This window comes from Anser cygnoides, chromosome 3 (genome assembly GCF_040182565.1).
Source record: "Anser cygnoides isolate HZ-2024a breed goose chromosome 3, Taihu_goose_T2T_genome, whole genome shotgun sequence".
NCBI classification, from domain to species: domain Eukaryota; kingdom Metazoa; phylum Chordata; class Aves; order Anseriformes; family Anatidae; genus Anser; species Anser cygnoides.
Window position 1 is genome coordinate 18,835,685 of NC_089875.1, and position 18,961 is coordinate 18,854,645.

Consider the following 18,961-nt stretch of genomic DNA (forward strand, 5'->3'; position numbering starts at 1 on the left):
GGTTCCTGGAGTAATTTGGTGACTAAAAGGGATCTGCACAAAAGCAGCTGTGGAAGTGCATATAAAACAAAGCACTAGGGTATGAGTAAGGCAGAGTCACCTGAATACAGGTCATAAACTCCTAGCATGGACACTCTGATAACAGTGAGGTCTTGTGCCATGAAGAACCATGGCTAAGACTGCTTATGGAAAGCAGGATCACAAATGAACTATATCACACTGCGAATGAGCAGTGTTTTAAAAAAATTCACAAATGCACAAAGTTTGCCATGCTCTGCTGTGAAGCCCAAGGGAGGAGGTGTCTGTGTCTCTGGGTAGGAGGGAGGTGTGGAGACCGGAGGGGCAGAGAAAATGTCTCTGGCAGCAGGGACGGGGCATCCCCCTGGAGATCTGACATCCATACCGAAGCTCGGGGTAAACGTTCTCCAGGTACCACTTGAAGCTATGGCACTTCAGTCTTTTCCGCAGCTCCACTCTGCTCTGGATGCTGGGGGGAGAAAATATGGTGGAGTGACAATGGAGATTATGAGAGTCAAACCCAAGGCACCAAAACCCAACAGATATGCACAGACGGCAAACACCAGAGCAGCAGCAGCACTATTTCCTGCTCTCTTCTACATAAGCTTGGTTGGTTGCTTTGATCTCTGTGTCCTGTGGAGGTCTCACCCGGTAAAATGCCATGATTTGGCATATTGCCAAACATTGCTAATATTGCCATTTTAACAAGGAGTCTGGAGTTTAGGGTTTGTAGAAAATCACAACCATTTAAAAATGATTAGTAACAAATGTATGCTATCTACTATATGCAATAAAATTAATTAATGGAAAAATTAATGGAAATTAATATATGCTATTATAAGTTACTCTTAGTTTATAGTACTACAGAAGGCCTTGATTCACAGGAGCACTTAAATACACCTTTAAGTCACTAGAAATTAATCACATGGTGATATACTTCTTTCTTACATTAATCAGGGCTAAACTGCTGAGGTGTCATGCTGTATAGAGCGACATCTCCCTCACTCCAGCTCTTCTTTGGGCCAGCTTCTACCCATGGAGCTGGTATGACCTCCAGTACCTTCCCTTTTCATAGTTTATCTTCTCTCCACCCTCATTCATATATTGAGCAGGACAGAGTTACTACTTCATCCCACTCTGACAGATGGGAAGAGGATATGAATTCGGTGGAAATAGGTTAACCTCCAAGATTTCAATTTATTTATCCTGGAAATGGAAGAGTAGCCAGCATGAATTTCAGTTTGGGTTTGAACTCTGCTATGCTCCAAAGGAAACATTCTAAGGAAAGGAAGAGCATATGAAAATGAGAAAATAACACAAATACATACAATCCTCCTGACAAGGAGACATTTCTGACTGTTTAAATGGTGAATAGAAAACTCTATCAATATTAAGCACTTGCTCCTTTCCAATAAAGCCTTATTAGGTCCAAAATCTGATGATTTTCATGACACTCAGCTGCCAGCAAGACCTGTGGACTCTCCCCCAAATTCATCTCTGGGACCAGAAGTACTAGTAACTAACACTAAGGATAGGACACGGCTGCCCATGGAGGTTTCCATTTCCCTCACCATGACTTGGTTTACTCATCAGGATAAAGTAGCATCACATATAAACTTCTGTTTTATATTGCTGTGCTTGTAGCTCCTGACTGCCATTAGCATTTAATTGAGCGTTACTGCAGAAGCAATGCAGGCAGGTTTCCACTGCAGGGTGACAGCACCATGAAAACCAACTGCAGCTGGCAGGACATGGGTAGTGGGGAGGACACTTACTTTCCACAGGGTCTCCCCTGGGCTGCAGGACGGGCTGCATAGTAGTACTGTTTGAATTCATCCATCCACACCTCTGCCGTGCGCTTGGTGTTTCTGAAGGAGGCAACAGAAGACAAATGAAGCAAAGAAAGCCTCTGAGGGGACACCCACACTTTCTAAAATGCATCAACTATTCCAGCTCCCTCTCCTTCCATCCTCAGCTTGGTCTTTGTCTTCACCCAAGCCACCTTTGAGCCTGTCCAGCCCTCAATATCAAATTCTTTCTCCTCCCCATTAGTCCAAGTACCAGACACAAGATGTCACAGCTAGGGCAGGGAATTCACTTTCTTCAGCTCAGCTGGATGTTTTGCATCCACCATACTCAGAAGCATGGCTTCTCTTAAGTGCCATCTCCCAGACAGGCCAGGGTTTTATTTAGTGGATGGGATGGAGATCTGAAGAGCAGTGCAATATCTGCCGAAGACTAAAGCTACGTATTTCATTTGTTTCACTTCTGTAGGGGCTGTCTTGCTTTGCACCCCTGGATTTCACTGGGACAAATCTCTGCACGGGTTTATGAACCTCAGGAGATTTTCAGTTGACTTCAGATGGCTGCAACTCTCCTTGCAAATGACTTTTGTTTCTCAGTGCTAATCCTCCCATCTCTGTCTGGTCAGGGTAGTCCTGCCCAAGCCACTGCCTCCCAGAAGAGGATAATCCACACATGAACCCAGCTTGATGCTGGATCCTGACCTGTCTCTCACACTAAGGAAGTGTGAGGCGGTGTGGAAAAAAGTCATTATCTGGCAGAAAAGTGAAGATATTTCTTGTTAACATCTCTGTTACAGAGATACTATGAAGCATTGGATTGACAGAAACTGCTTCTTCACCCAGTCTATATACTATATTAAGTTTAAGCCTGAGAGATACCATAAGGTTAATCAAAACCCAGCTCCTAATACCTAGGATAAGTTTCTCCACACTGCTTTTCAATGCCTTGCTGATTTGTAGTGCTTCCCATGGTCTAAGTGCTCTTGTTCAAGAGATGCATAAGTCACAGTGTCTACATCTTGATATAGCCTTCCCCAAAGTTGAGAGTATTTCAGGCTGCCTTCCTGATCTTGGGTTTATGGGAATAAATGGGAATAAATGCCAAGGCTTGCACCTGGGTCTTGATTCAGGTCTATGTAAAGTCCATGTCCCAGTCTTTTTTGCAGGAGTCTTATTTCACTATTAAAAGCAAGAGTCTCCTTTGGTGGCCCTCCTCCTTGATGCCAGCAACATCCTGTGCCCCTCTACACCATCCTTTTGAAGTGTCTTCAGTGACCCAGCTGAAGAGTTCCCCTTCTGGCCCCCACGCTGTGTGGCTGGACATGTGTTAGGTATAACCGAGAGGTGTAATTTACACTCTCCAGTTTCACTGTCACACGCAAAGCATGAGGAAGCTGCAGAGAGCCCAAGACAGTGGCAACCCCGCTGCAAGTCCCTAGGCCCTCACAAATGCTGTTGGATCATTGAAACACCAGGAAATTCACTCTGAAACAAACACCTGGTGTGTGAGCACATACAAATGCTGTTTATCTGGGAAACAACCCTGTATTAAGTGCCCCCAGTGTCTTTCTCTGTCTTTTACTTAAAAGATAACCTTTAGTCTAGTGCTCAAAAAAAGGAGAAAATCCTTCCTGACTTTAACAGCTGCTCCCATCATCCTTTACCCTACCTCACCTTCTTTTTTCCAGGATCTTGGCCCATTTCAGCCACTCACTGCAGTACCCAATTTGGTCCCTGATCCTGGGTGTAAGGCCAGGACCCCTTCAGCTGGGATATCCTGGCAGCCCCCTCAGTGCCCCTCCAGTGAGGTGCAGCTCTTCACCACCCCTGCTCAGTCACTCTGCTCTTTGCTGAAAGGCACCATGAACCATATTTTCTGGTTCTGCTAAGTCCCGCTCAGCCCCAAGCTAAGGCTACTGCATACTGATAGACATGGCTGGCATCCTGACTTCAGTGCATTATAAACTTTTTCTTAGACCTTAGCATCTAAAACATTTGTTGTTGTGGTAGCTAGGGCTCAGGGAGCTAAAGGGCTCGTCCCTTCACTTCTGTGGCAATGAAAGGAACCACATTAAGTATTCTACCTCTGTCATATTCTTGACACTATAGAAATCCTAAGGGAGACAGTTGTACCGGCCTGCTTTGGTTCAAGAAATCCATACCCATGGGTATGTCACAATTTTTCAACCAAACTTTCCTACTTGCCTCCCTGCAAGGGCAGCAGCTTGTTCTGCTTCACAAAAACAAAGCAAATCCAGAACACCCACTTGATGTATGTATTGGCGTTCCCCTCTGGAAAGACATATGGATGTTTCTTCCGGAAGACGTGTCCAACACGGCTGCAGGGGATGATTTCCAGGCTACCTCCACACATCCACACACGGAAAGAGATTTCTACAAGAGAGACAGCTTCAGCATGTTGTGTTTCTGTCCTACAGCAGGCTGGATCTCAGTATTACCTCTCATTTCATCCTCTGCCACATTAAACCGGGGTAAATCAATTACTAGAGGGGCTTTTTTAGGCACAACTCCTGTCAAAGTGCATTTCAAAGCTTCTTGCGATCTGTTTGAAGTTAACACACTTGAAACCTGCCTATAGCATGGCAGGCTCTATCACGCTGGTGAGAGTGAGACATTGAGTAAGTCCCTTTACATGAATTCCTGCTCACAGCACAGAACCACCCATGCAGTGTTTTAATCATTTTTGTACTGGCCACTTCAGAGCTGTTTCCGTACAAGGGGCTGCCAAGTTCACCAAGAGAGGCCATGAGCTCTGCTTTTTAATGATGGCAGCGGTCATTATCTTTATGAAACTTTATGAACATTTATGTCCCCTCGAGCAGGACAACATGCCTGCAGCACAATCCACAATTGACACCAGGGCTCTTGACAGGGAGCTGGATGAAATTGCCAGCTCTGAGGTGGCACAGGCAGGCAGAGCAGCTGCTCTAAGGGGTCTGTCTGGTCCCAGCAGCTGTGAAGATATGAATCTGCAGCTGTATCATCAGACAGTCATGCTTAGACAGAACCAGCATGGGAAAGAAATTAAATAAAAAGGAAAGGCTTCTGCAGTTCTGTGCATCCTGTTTTTGATGATCTGTTGGCAGCATAGATCTATGTCTCTACTCCAAAACCACCAATTCCTTTTCACTGCTCCATCACATTTAACTACAAGAGTCAGGCAGAAGGACACCCGTTGCTTTGCCAGCTTGTGCCCCATGCACTGGCAGGCAGCAGGGGCCAGAGAAGGCTGGAGTGGGAAAGTATGACAGGAAGGAAAAGCATTTCTTTCCAGAATCCCCTTTCCTTCTTCCCTTGCTGTGCTTACAGGCATAAGCTGCCACAGTCCCATCACTTCTCTAAGTGCTGGGTATGACCAGTGTGGATATTGTGTTGTACTTTCCTTCTCTGCTGGTATTTCTGCTTGGGCTGGGAGAGAAACCATGACACACTACAACTGACCTGCACCTGATCCTAAGAAAGAGGTGAGCTGGGGTGATTTCCATGTGTTGTGAACTGGCGCTTGGGAGGCAGGGGATGCTAAGGAGCCCGAGCTCCCTGTGTCAGACATCGCACTCCCTGCAGGTCCTACTCCAGCCCCAGCAGAGGCAAATAAAGCACAGGTTTCAGCAGGGAAGGCTGACCCATTGTAGTGAGTTTACGTGACAAGGTTTTGGTAGCAGGGGGCCATAGGGGTGGCTTCTGTGAGAAGGATCTAGAAGCTGCCCCATGTTAGGTAAGGGCCCCACTGCTGACCAGAGCTGAGCCAATAAGCGATGTTGTTTTGCGCCTCTGTGAGAGCATATTTAAGACAGGGAAAAAAAAACACTGTGCACACACAGCAGCTGGGAGAGTGAGAGGAGTGAGGAACAGCCTTGCAGGCGCCAAGGTCAGTGAAGAAGGAGGGGGAGAGGTGCTCCAGGCGCCGGAGCAGAAGTCCCCTGAGGCCTGTGGTGAGGACCATGGTGAAGCAGGCTGTCCCCCTGCAGCCCATGGAGTACCACGGTGGAGCAGGGTTCCACGCTGTGGCCCATGGAGGAGACCACGGTGGAGCAGGTGGACCTGCACCGACGGAGGCTGCGGCCTGTGGAAGACCCCTGCTGGAGCAGATTCCGGGCCGGATCTGTAGCCTGTGGAGAGGAGACCACGCAGGAGCAGGTGACCTGGCAGGAGCTGCTGCCTGGGGGGATCCAGGTTGGAGCAGTTTGTTCCTGGGGGATGGACCCCATGGTACGGACCCATATCTGGAGCAGTTCTTGAAGAGCTGCTGCCTGTGGGCAGCCCACGCCGGATCAGTTCAGCAAGGACTGCATCCCGTGGGAGGGACCCCACAGCACAGGGGACGAGGGTGACCGAGAAGGAGCGGCGGCGAAGAAGTGCTATAGACTGACCATAACCCTCATTCCCTCGTTCCCCTGCTCTGCTCGGGGGGAGGAGGTGGAAGAGGGTGGATGGGGGGGAAGGTGCTTTTGGTTTCTTTTCTTTGTTTTTCACTTCTCTAGCTTGTTAGTAATAGGTAATAAATCTTACTATCTCCCTATGCTGAGTTCATTTTGCCTGTCACAATAATTACTGTGCAAGCTCCCTGTCCTTATCTCAACCCTTGAGCCCTTTTCATCGTATTTTCTCTCCATTCCTCTTTGAGGAGGGGGAGTGAGAGAGCAGTTGTGGTGGAGCTCAGCCGCCCACCCGAGTAAAACCACCACACCCATGGACCCATCCATAGGAGCACACAAGCAAGGTCTCCAGACAGAGCTAAACACATCGGGAGGAAGAGAACCCAAGCGCCATCAAAGGCACAGCATGGGGCCAGCTGACTACAAGGGATGTCTCCTTGTGGGTGGCCTTTTGCAAGCCACCCCAGGAGAGATAAGAGCAGTGTGAGCATGCTGATCAACCTGGCCTCTTGCTGATAGCTCTTCTTACATGCAGGCAGCTCTTCATGTTTTAGACCCAGTGCAGCTGTGAGATTTCCCTCTATTCTGTCAGAGACCTTTCAAGAAGCTTTTATGAAGCAGAGTGGTGCAGTATCTCCCTGTGCACTCAGCCAAGCCTGGCCTCCAGCCTCCACAGAGCAGTCTAGGACAAGGAACCACTTCTGAGAAGCTGTCAGATCTGGGATGGGTTCACCTGACCGGTAGAAATGGTGATGAACCAGCAGACATTGCGCATCAGCTCCTCTGGCACTGCTGCCAGCTGAGGTTTGCTCAAAGGATGGCTGTCAAGGTGTGATCTGGTGGGTCTTCCCCTCATGCCTAGAGGGCAGGCTGCTCTGGGACTATTTATGTCTCAGGAGCAGCCTGTGCTGGTTGCTGTTAGAGAGCAACAAACAGAGATGGACAGGGGGTCAGAGGCAGCACGTTTTCATTTCTAGTTGCCTTCTTAGATGCTTTGTTTGGGCCACTGGCTCCACAGAGGAGGTGGGAAGGCTGCAGTGCCTGCTTGGTTTTCTCAGTGGAGCAGATGCTTTGGGTCATACTGGTGGCTAGACACCCACCACAGAGAGAAAGTACGAGGGAGAGCAATCCAACTGAGCAATGAGATACAAATAAATAAAATATGCTGGAGGAAGAAGGAGTGTGAAACAAACAACAGTGCCAGGCAGTGGATGGGTTACTGCAAAGTGGCAGCATCTGTTCCTTTGGATGGCTGACAGCACTGCTATGTGTTAAGAAACAAGATTTTGCCTTCCTTGCTAGCCACACTCCCCAGAGGTATGAACTATTAGAGCCAGATTTGGATCTGCCTCCCTGCCATCAAGTGTCACCTCCTCCTTTCAGAGGCAGTCTATTGCTCTGACATGCAGCATCACTGCAGCTTCAGAGAGAACAGCCCAGCCTGATCCAGCTCTGCTTGACTCAGGGGACAAGGGACAGACTGCTACCTCTTTCATCTGCACCATCAAGTTTGTATACAGAAGCGTTCCTAATGTCCATCTGTCCTGTGATAACAGGCACAGGTGACTTAATTTAGGTAGGCTCTTAATCTTTTTCGTACACCTGATGTTGTGGGGGAGAGCCTGGCAGCCCTCAGCCAGCCAGCAACAGAGGATAAGAAGCCCTGATACCTTGCCACCAGTCTGCAACGTGAAAATGGAGCTACTGATGCAGGTACTCTGCAAATTCAGGGAGGTACTAAAGCCTTAATTCATGGCTTTGGAGTGTTAGCATTAGACATCACACATCATGCCTTTGCTTTATTCTTGAGAAAAAATAAGATGAGGAAGGCACAGGACAGTATGTGTGGTGCGCTCTCATCTGTTGGTAACACTAAAGATGAAAACTCTGCTGCTCAGGGCATTCCCCTATAGAACACCAAAGTAGCGTGGAAGGCAGGGGGTCCTAAGCACCAGCCACTGCTCAATTCCCACCTTTCATGGTTGTAGAACTCTTACTCACCTGAGACTACAAGTTATGAATGTAACTGAGGGAAACTTTGCAGAGCGCTTGAAGCCAAGTCCAAATTGGCATCGTAAGCACCTGGCATAGCTCAGGAAAAAGAACCAACACCCCAAGGGTACAAAGAAGAAGGGTGACTCACCAAAGTTCTCCCCACCCCAGATGTCCATGGCGTTGTCGTACTTCCCCAGGTGGTTGAACCAGGCTTTGTTGATCACAAACAGCCCCCCGGCAATGATGGGCGTCCTGCAGGGTTGGGGAGGTAAGAGGGGACAGGCTCTCATTCAAATACTGCTGCAGCACCTGGTTGTGCAGAAGAAACTCCTCCCTTTGCCCCTTCTTCCATCATCAGGACGTTATCCACGTATCTCCCTCTTCCCAAACAAGGACAACATGGCTCAAAAAGCATCTAAACCTTTCTTTCAGCTGCCTCAGTATTTTTCTGTCAATCATAAATTGCCTGGCACTTAATGACTGGCTAATGCACCCGTCAGCATAACTCCTACAAGCCCAAAGTTCACAGCCCTGATTGTAGGCTTCAGCATCAAAAATGCACTTAACGCTTGGGGGTTATTCACATGATGGTACTCACACAGGCTTTTTTTTGCCTGGAGCCAGCCTATTCAGAACACAGTTCTGTGGAGGAGGAGAGGGCAGAGCCAATACAGATGGGCTTTTTAGAAGCGATCACTAGCTGTGTGATCTTTATTTCAAAACAGGTCTATTTTTCATTCTTTGAATTAGGTAAGAAAAGCTGCACTAAGGTGGCACTTGGGGGAGGGGAGGGCAGACCCAGGACAGCCAGTGAAAGCTCATGTTAATGCCAGCATCCTCAGGACAAGCAGGGCTTTGCTCTCCTGTAAGCTTCATGGGACCCTGAGCACCCCAGCACTGGGCCTTCTCCATGCCACCCATCCCAGCACTTCACGGCTGAGGGTACAAGCACCAGGGCTCAGTGTGAGACAAGCTGCCTGTCCTGCCCCACATTCCTTAGGTGCCTCTTTTCCCCTCTGGACTTACTTAATGGGTTTGGTAGGATCAAGTCGTTTTGCTTTCTGCTCCGGGGAGAGCTGCTCCCATTTGAAATGAAGGCTCCAGTCAAAACCTAAAACCAAAGTAGAGAAGTACCATGGGGAAATAAGAAATGGGTATGGATTAGCAGGAAATGTAATCCCTGAGGCTACAGAATCTATGTTGGATGAAGTATTTTCTCCACTTTTAAATGACTCAGGCCAATGGAGATAAAACTCTTGGGAGACAAGTCAAATGACTAATGCATTTCATACTGCATATGAAAGAGAAACAACACATCGCATTACCATTCCAAAGCCAAGCACTCCAAAAACAGGAAAAGTCAGAATTAAAGCTGCAGATGAAACCTTAGCCTTGTAAGGTTTCCTCGTCTCCCCCCATGCACACAGATACACTCTCTCGTGGATACTGCACGCTACAAATAGCACAGGCACAAAGGCATACTAATAAACTCCAGAGTTGTGTCCACCATTTGATGTCTGGACATCCCCAATCTCCTCAGCAGCTGGGCTTTCAGTGCTGCAAAGGGTGGCTTTGACACAACCCTATATCCTAATCAATTGGTTTTTTTCCATTGTAGCAAACACCCATCCTCACGCCACGCCTGTCTATCTCTAAGTCAGCCTTAAAAGAGCCCAGGGAGCACTAAGGAGTGCTAATGCACCTTTTGCAAGGTAGCTGGAGGGAGCAGTGCAGTGCAGAGACACTAGCAGCTTGGGCTGGTATACACTCACACTACAGGATGGGGCCCATGGTGCTCACTCACCACCTCTGAGGTCCGAGGAAGCCGCCACATAGGCAAAAGTGTCCAAGTTGATGATGTCGATAACAGGGCTGACCACCCGGGTTGGATCCTGGAAAGCAGAAACAGAACGACCCATGACTTCAGCTCACACCATTCAGCAGCTGACCAAGGGATGGCTCAAACTCCTGGATCCATCCAGCAGGGGGAAACTTTCATGTTGTTTATGCTTCTCATGGACAAGTGCCCGTTGCTGTCTCCGCCGCCGCCGTCACATCAGGTCAGCCCAGGAATTAATGAGAGCAGCACCAAAGGGCAGAGGAGCCCAGGGACATGCCACCAAGACAGGCTGGGCAGGTGAGCACCTGGGCAAAGGACTGTGCACTGCTGGACCACCAAACTCACTTCCCTTTCTGACTCTTGCTTTACCCACAGACTCCCCCTCCTCAGACTTGGTGTGTGCTCAGCGCCCAACTTGGCAGAAAAACCTCAGCTGGATGCAAACCTGTCTGCTTTTTGCACATTCGTCAGGGTATTCCCTTTTCACCTCCCTTAAATGCATTTAATTGAATTTCAAAAGTCAAACGACAAACAGGCATTTGAAATGACAGAGTGAAAACACAGCTGGTTAAGTAGTGCAACCACATTTTCAATATACAAATTAGGGGGATACAGTTATAGTTTTGCCAAAGGTGTGAAAGGGTTAAAACAAAGAGAGCCAAGTTGTTTTAAATAGTTGGTGGTGATTTGATTAACATCTTGTTATGGGCAAAGAGATTATACAAACAATTATGAACAAAAACAGGAGGAAGAGACTCTGACAGCTTTTGCTGGTCTCTTATCTCCCTTTTCCTTTTCAAAAATCTCAAACTCCAATTATAGCTCAAACTTCAAGATTTCACCCTCGCCAGATGAAATCTTTTTTCACAGCCATGAGGAGAAAAGCATCTGAGCACACACAGTCTTCCTCTCCCACTCTGAAAAGGTTTTGTTTCAGAAATTCCTCCTAACAAAAAAGTACTTGAGTGCAGCTAGAGGAAGCAGCAACTGAATGCCATGAGCTGTGCTGGGGAGTTGGGCTAGAGATCAGGTTTTCCAAATAAGCATTACAAAACTTGGCAAAACTTCTCACAAAAAAGTCCCCTTTACCTTTTGGCTATCTAAAATACTGCAAAGGTTTGATTTTCAGCAGTATGACCTTTTCTGTGCCTCACTCTCCCTGCCATATAATGAGGACATTTATATTTACTCAGCTTTCATGAAGGTGTCTCTGACCCTCAAATGAAAAGCACTGCACATACAGGAGCGCAGTACTGTTGCTATTATTTATTTTGGGTTAAGCACCAGATCTTAATATAGGCAGCCTCACCTTTCTGGTTTTCATTTTTTCAAGATGGGATATGTTCCCATGCCACGGCATGCTAGTATCTACAACACCCGAATCATCAGACCTCTTTCACGTGAAAATCTCAGAAACCTGAGAATTTCTCCAAGACATAGTTCAAAAACAAAGCAATTATCATTATTATGAAACTAAACCAGCAGCACAAAACTCTAAAAATGGTCCTAAACTCAAGCAATGTGTTTTAACATAAAAAAGACCCTGAGTCCAGCTTGTCTCCCAGCTTTATGCCAGCCATGCATTCCTTCTAATGGTCAACAAAAAGGGCAAGGCGAGATGGTAAAGTTGCTCTTCACCTGCCTCCCCTATTCCAGGACAGCACCAGATTGGGGGGGGACCGGACGTGGGAGTTCATCATCCACTGTTTCATCCCATCAGCGTTAGCAAATTCGATTTTGGGGGCAAGCTCATTGATTCATGACATAAAACCACCGTACACTCAATTAGAGTTTTAGGAAGTTATTCAGTCAAAATGTGACGTTAATGGCTTTAGATATATTTGTTTCCTAAGTAAAAACAAAAGAGCATGTGCCCCCACACTCACAATCATCCAGTCACAAACATGTTTTTGCACAACAGGCATCATTGCTGTGGCTCCTTTGGACACGCACCATCCTGGGCGCAGCCCCGTGGACCCTCACAGAGGGCACGCACACCTCTCTGCCACCCTACCACCCTCTCACTCGTTCCCAGGCTCTCTCCCCGCTCTGGCTCACTGCCATGTCCACACGCTGGGTGCACACTGCCTGCGTGTGAAAGGCAGCACAGGTCTTGGTGGGACACCAACAGCAGCCAGGAGAGCTCAGCACAGGGTTTGAGGTGCACCTACATGAGGGTACATGGTGGTGCACATGGGCTCTTGCATCTTCCGTCATGGGAAACTGCAGAAAGATGCTTTGCCCAAGAAAGAAAATGCAAATCAACATGCAAGGTGGCTCACAAAGAGCATTGGCTTGCTTCAAATCACCAGAAGCCAAACAGACTCTTTCTACCTGTAATAGTAAGAAAATGCTCCTGCAACAAGGCTAATCCTCATTGCAGCAGGGATCCGGCTCTTGAGCACAGCCTGAAGGTGTCAGCAGTAACATCTCTTACAGCTCACTGATCAATATTTTAACCCCGACAGAAAGGACAGGTACAGTGGGACTGGGCAGGAGGAAACTAGGCACCTGCTGCCCCTGTCCAGCTGCATTTGTGAGCAGTTAAAAATCGAACAAGCAGGACTAAAAGGAAGCAAAGCACATTTTCAGAAACACTCCCTGTGCTGGCCTGCCCTCCTGAGCTGCCTCTCAGATCCATGATGCCATCACTGCTGCCACAAAGCATCAAAACTTCTGCAGAGATTCTGCACGTGGCGTCTACATTCAACCACCCCACAGGCATTGAACATGGGGCACATTCCCAGAGCCATGTGAGAAAGCAGCTCTGCCTGCTTTTAAGTGGGTTTTCACAGCTCACATTCTCATAATTTCACAGGAGCTGCAATTGATAACGCAAAACTACCACTTTCATTACATTGCCATTTACTAGCAGCACTGTGGGCCAACCTTCAAACCAAGGCTGGGACCTCTCTGGTGCTCTGGGTGCCAGCAGCACCAACTCCCCTTGTCCACCAAGAGGTCCTAACCTGGTGCTGCCTAGGTTTCTCCGGAACCCAATGCCTTGGCTTCTTTCCTTGCTTTACCTCTTTGCTCCTCAGCTGCCCCTATTTCAACATAATTCGCTAATTGTAAAATTAGTGAGTAGCAAATACCAGCAATCAGGAGCAAGAGGTGGAGTAGCAGTGGGGGAATGAGGTACAGCAGAGGGAACCTGCATCCACACTGGGCACCCTCTGCCATCCCCCCAGGTCACCAGCACAGGACTCCAGCTAACGCGAGTGACAAGGCGCTGCTGAGAGCCTCCATGCACATATGTCTGGCCAGCATTTACACCAGTGAAAGGTGAGTGTCATTGTCTGCTCTGAAATCAGCAGAATTTAAATCCTATTAAATCAATTTATTAGTGGTTAATTTGCATGAAATTAAATTCGGCCCCTATTCAAGGAGGCATCACTCCTTTAAATCATCGGCACTGAGCATTTTATATAAGCCTAATTAAAAAGTCTGCTGGAGCACTGCCTGGTTATTCCCCTTTCAATGCTCAACCCACGCTTGCCAAGTAACAGCCCTACTGCCCCAGGAGACACCTTGTCCCACTGGACCACACTCTCTCCCACTTGCCTGCTGGGTGGAAGACCTAAAAAAGACACTTTGCACCCCAAAAGATCATCACTTTCTTATGCAGATGCCTGCATGCAGCTGGTCACCCAATGGTGATGATGGCTGTTAGGACAAAAGAGGGAATGAACATCAGCAACACATCCCCTAAGAGAGCACTCACCTCTTTAATGCGCTGCAGAAGTGGAAGTAGCCAGTCCTTATTCACCTCACAGTGACTGTCTAGGAAGGTCAGGACTCCTGCTTGTGCCACATCCGCCCCTTGGATTCGGGACCGGATCAGACCTGCTCCGGGAAACACCACATCAGCTGCCACCAAGGTGTCTCGGTAATATCCCCCTGCAGCTTTTCAGAGGCTCGTCACACACCCCATGGGCTTTGACCCACCCAAAACCCATTCAGATAAAACATGGTTCAGGTTCATCACCCCCTTCCCAGCACTGCAAGCCACGCCAACTGTTTTCCAAGGTCATCAAAGCAAATAAATGGCTCTACCTAGATTAACGATTTATGGCACCTATGCCAACCCTTAATTTGTGTAATTATTCCCTCTGTTACCTTCTGGGGCAAAAACAGGACTCAAAATGCTTACCATTGCAGGTAATAAATCTAACTCTTACTCTTGCAGGTAATAAATCTAACATAGATGCAACGTGTTAGATGCTAACAGCATTCATAATATCCCCAGGAGACAGAAGGGAACCTAAACACATCTTTCACCTGCCCAGCACCACATACGCTTGCATGGGGTGAAGCCAATTCCTCAGTAAGACCATGGCTTCCAGTGCCCCCAGTCCCCAAATGGAATCCCAACAGCTCTTAGCAGAGAGCTGAGGTTGGAACCATTTCGGGCCAGAGTTACACCTTTCTTGGCCTGCCAGCTTGGGCACTGCTGACCTGCAGCTCAACAGGAACATATTTTCTACCAAGGAAAACAAGGGGACAGTCAACTGGACAGACAGGAAGACACACAGGATGCTCAAGGGAAGAAGAATGAAGGCGAAACAGAGGTAATGCAAGATAGCAGCAAATATAAAGAGATATAAGGGTGGCAAGGAGCATGCCATGCAGAAGGAGGTCACTATCTTTCATATCAAAATTTCCTAAAGCGAAGGGGCCAAGGAACAGCCATTGAACAGGAGGGAGGGGGACAGGGAGAACAAAGCCTAGAGCAATCCCACATCTTCCCAGGTCATCTCCTGCAACACAGGTTGTCCCCATGTTGCTCTCTCCAGCATCTATGATCTTGTGGGTAGCCAGGGCCTACTGCATCACCTCTCCCCAAATCCTGGCAGGTCCTGAGGGAGACAGCGTCAGTGATGTACTAAGTGGAGTAAGCCCTTCAGGCTGGGTTCCCAAATCCTGATTCCTTTATGCAGTACTAATACCTCCAGGTCTATCCAGTATTGGCAAAGAGCATATAAGCCCATTAGCACATATCCCAGTCGCACAGGAAAGAAATGTGTGAAGGAGGTGCAAACCTGTGGAGACCTCCATTCCCTCCTGCTAATGCAGGCTTGTACATCCAGGTGGTGATGCCACCCTGACACCATTCCTGCAGAGCTGAAACTTTCAGGAGAAAGCACACAGACAAGCCCTCTCTGCTCCTCAGTCTCCCCAACCCAATACACATGACTTTGATTTTCAGTATGGGAAAACTTTTTCTGGTTTTGTTTGCCTAATACTGCAAAGCAGGACTTGAAAATACCCATTCAGACTATAGGGTTGAACGGGAAAATGTCTCAAAAGGTTGCAAGCAGTAGCCCAATAGGGTATATATAAAGCCCATCTTGATCTTTAAAATATAATTAATTACATTTAAAAAAAAAAATCCAGAGCAGCAGCAAGAGCAGTTCTCATCTCTTTCATTAGATCAAACATCTTTAAAAAGAAAACCCAAGGCTTTGTTTTGCCCGTTCTAATTTTACGGCTAATAAGCTACAGCAGAGCTGCCTTGGCTATATTAATAGACCCATCTTTTTGGGGGAGAGAGGGTAGAATCCATTTAAGTTCCCAGCCCTCTATCATGTCTCCCTTTATCATTACTTTACCAGGGCTCTATTGGTGCACTCCCTCCACTACCCTCCCCACCACCACCTGCTCCATCACTCTCACGCCTTCCAAAATCTGCGTTCCCCACCACTTGTATGGGCCCAGGGCACCTGGCTCTTACCTTCACGCTGTCTGTTCCGCAGGCATTTCACCTTGGGCAGCTTGGCCAACAAGCGGCAGTCGTCAGCTTTGGAAGCACAGAGGAAATCAATGTCACCTGGCAGCACTCAGGTGGCCACAGAAATAGTCCAGGGAAAAATTTGGAGCAGGGAGGGGACCCTGCTGCAGTGTGACCAGTCAGGTGGTGCACAGTGGTTTTACCCTTCAGCTTATCACAACAGACAGAGCAGCAGTTATCACAAAAGCAGTGTAAACCCAGGGCATTTACACCAGGAATAGTTGAATTGCACTATAAAGTCAGTGTAGAAGAAGAGTTCTGGCCTTTTGTACATTAATGCAAATGACTATTTGGGGGAACTGCAGAGCATCATATAAGCCTGTGGTGGGGCAGGAAGCTCCTGAGGTGACCTGCATCAACCCTCCCAGCCTGACTTTCCCTCAGCGAGCAGGAGGAGGACAGAGCATGAGCTGGACTAGATGCATTAGCAAGAACATCCAACACAGCCCCTTTTCCTGCACGTGCCCATCCTACCACCTCCACAGCCTCAAGTGCATGTGCCTCTACCGTGATCCCTCCTTCCAGCCCCTGCCTGTGCATGCTCCTCTGAACATATTCATCCTGGTTCAGCAATCTTTGCTTATAGACATATCATCATACCAGTACTTCCCCACAACTTATATGTGGAGCTGAGGTTATCTGTGTGCACCAGGGGAGCAAAGGTGGCAGAAGTTTGCTATGTATACATGATGGAAAGTTGCTGGGAATAGCAGGAACCCGTGAGCATGTGCCATCTGTGTGCAGAACAACTGCGTCCCAGTGAATAAAAGGTCAAAAAGTTGGGCTCAATGATCCTCGTGGGTCCCTTCCAACTCAGGGTACTCTAAGGGGCTGACAGATGTGAGAAAAGAGATGCCACTGGGACTGAGATAAAAGCACCAATTGCTTGGAGTGGGTTGCAGGGAAAAGCTGACCATATGTTTAAAACATATTATGCAAATGTATGCATTTTTATGTAAATATATGCAGATTGTATTCCAGGAGGCTCAGACTGTCACAAGAAAGAAGAAGGGGCCAGATGTAAGACAGATGAGAAGTGCTGGTTTTGAGCAGCCAAGAGTTCCCAGACTTGCCTCGCCTGGCCTCCAGTGCACTGGAGTGGCTCCCAAGCTCACTGCAATCCCTGCAACCCCCTTTCCTGGTTTTGGTGACTCCCAATCCAGGCAGCAATGCCAGAGAGACAGTCAAGAATTGGATCTGCTGTGAAATCTGCCCCTAGCATCCTCCGAGGCAGTGCCTATTTATAATGTCCAAGAGCAAGGTGTATATATACCTTTCTCTTTAAAACAAACAAACTATCTGGCTTGTTTTTCACATTTCCTAGTAAATACTTATATTTTGCAGCTCCTTGAAATGTGAGTGCCATGGACCACTCAGTCTAGGTGTAGTTTTTTATTCTTTTTATGCCTAAGACAGACTTTTTGAGCACTTACTCTTTGCACCTGCATCTTCCACTAGCTAGCTCATTGTACCAGGTAAGATCTTTACCTGGGGACAACCAGGGCCATTCCCTGAGAGCCCTCAGGGCTTCAGCTATGGAATTCTGCTGAAGATTGGACCTACTGATTTCACTCAAGTCATCCTATCAACCAGGGGAAAGTGGCAGGAGGATGTGGGCTGTGTCACATACAGTGCTATAGATGATGCATTTCAGAAATCGGCAACTCATGCAGGAATCCCTATACCTATTCCACTCCTGTTTACATTTGTGACAATCAATGAGTGGTTTCTGGTTAACACAGAAAGGATCACTTACGATCATCGCTGAAGTCATCCACCAGTATGATTTCATGGACAAGGTGCACTGGGGTGCGGTTCAGCACACTAAAGAACAAAGAGAAAAAATCTGTGACAGTGCTTGACCAACTCAACAACCCAGCAAACAGGGTTAGAAAAACCTGGGAACCAGTCGCTGCAAAAGCACAACCAGACTTGTATTTCCATAAAGGGTATATGAGAGAAGACCAAGAAACCGGTCTCCCACCCCATATCCAGCAGTGCCCAGGTATCAGCTCTCTGCAGCCTGACCCAAGAGCTGAGCACCTGATATTCTCGGGAAATAGGCGAGATTCACCCTTACCGCATTTGTGAGCAAAAGCAGAGCAGCCCATAAAGCCTGGAGGAAGAGGCTTCAGCAATCTGTACGGTGCACAGTTTCCTTTCCGTCACCCTTCCACCTCTCCTGGGGCTAATGACATGGTATCCACTGCCAGCAGGGCCAACACAGAGAAAATTACTCAGCTAAAACCCATCATTACAAAGCTCACAGCTGTGGCAGGACGACTGTTTTTATCAGTGAGCTGATTGTGCTTCAAAAGCTACAGAGAGGATAAGAGCAGGTTGTTGCCTGCCTATTTGATAAAATAAAGAGGCTGGATGACATGGCCCACAGCTCCCCCCAGGGGTACAGCCACTAGGAAATGTGTCTGAAAGCCACAATCTCCTCTTAATTACAACACCATGGTGGTTCTCTGTATTATTGAAATGGCTGGACCTGTTCTTTCCCTCCCTCACACAGCACAGAGGTCAGCAGAACTACACATAGATACGTATAATCCTGCCCCAACAGAGGGTCAAGGCTGACTTCTTGAAGCAGAACCCTCAGGGCTTGGGTCAGCTGTCCTGGTGCTGTCCCCTCCCAGCTTCTCGTGCACCCCCAGCCTCCTCACTGGCAGGGCACTATGAGAAGCTGACACGTCCTTGACTTAGCGTAAGCATTGCTCAGCAAGAACTAAAACATCAGTGAGTTATCAACATTATTTTTCTCCTAAATCCAAAACACAGCACCACATCAGCCACTATGAAGAAAATTAACCCTATCTCATATGAAACCAAGATGATATCCACCCATTATTCCAAACCATTTGCATCATGCTCAGGTCTCGTGCATTCTAATACACCCCAATTAATCACCACAATTTTTACTGTCTTTTACGTGTATGTTCACACAGATATCATTCCTTTAGTCTATGGGTCTTTGCTTCAAAATATCTGTTGAGTTCATTTTGTCCATGGCTTTGGGCTCCTTCTGTCGTAACAGTCCTTCAGGGCAAGAGAGATGGTGCATGGTATTGGATTGTTGCATGCTGAAGCCAGCTCTGGTTTCAACACTGCT

The 18,961-nt window shown here is 47.7% G+C and overlaps 1 protein-coding gene across 7 annotated transcripts in view; it reads right to left on the reverse strand.

Moving 5' to 3' along the window:
* The window catches only part of GALNT14 (polypeptide N-acetylgalactosaminyltransferase 14), a 98,838-nt gene that overhangs the window by 35,469 nt on the left and 44,408 nt on the right, over window positions 1-18,961 (reverse strand). For all 7 annotated transcript variants that reach the window (XM_066993612.1, XM_066993614.1, XM_066993613.1 and 4 more), the window contains exons 4-12: window positions 17,603-17,670; window positions 15,790-15,855; window positions 13,780-13,901; window positions 10,020-10,107; window positions 9,242-9,326; window positions 8,364-8,467; window positions 4,091-4,217; window positions 1,794-1,886; window positions 404-487 (exon numbers count right to left, since the gene is read on the reverse strand). In XM_066993612.1, coding sequence (XP_066849713.1) covers window positions 404-487; window positions 1,794-1,886; window positions 4,091-4,217; window positions 8,364-8,467; window positions 9,242-9,326; window positions 10,020-10,107; window positions 13,780-13,901; window positions 15,790-15,855; window positions 17,603-17,670 — 837 coding nt within the window. The remainder of the gene's footprint in view (window positions 1-403; window positions 488-1,793; window positions 1,887-4,090; window positions 4,218-8,363; window positions 8,468-9,241; window positions 9,327-10,019; window positions 10,108-13,779; window positions 13,902-15,789; window positions 15,856-17,602; window positions 17,671-18,961) is intronic.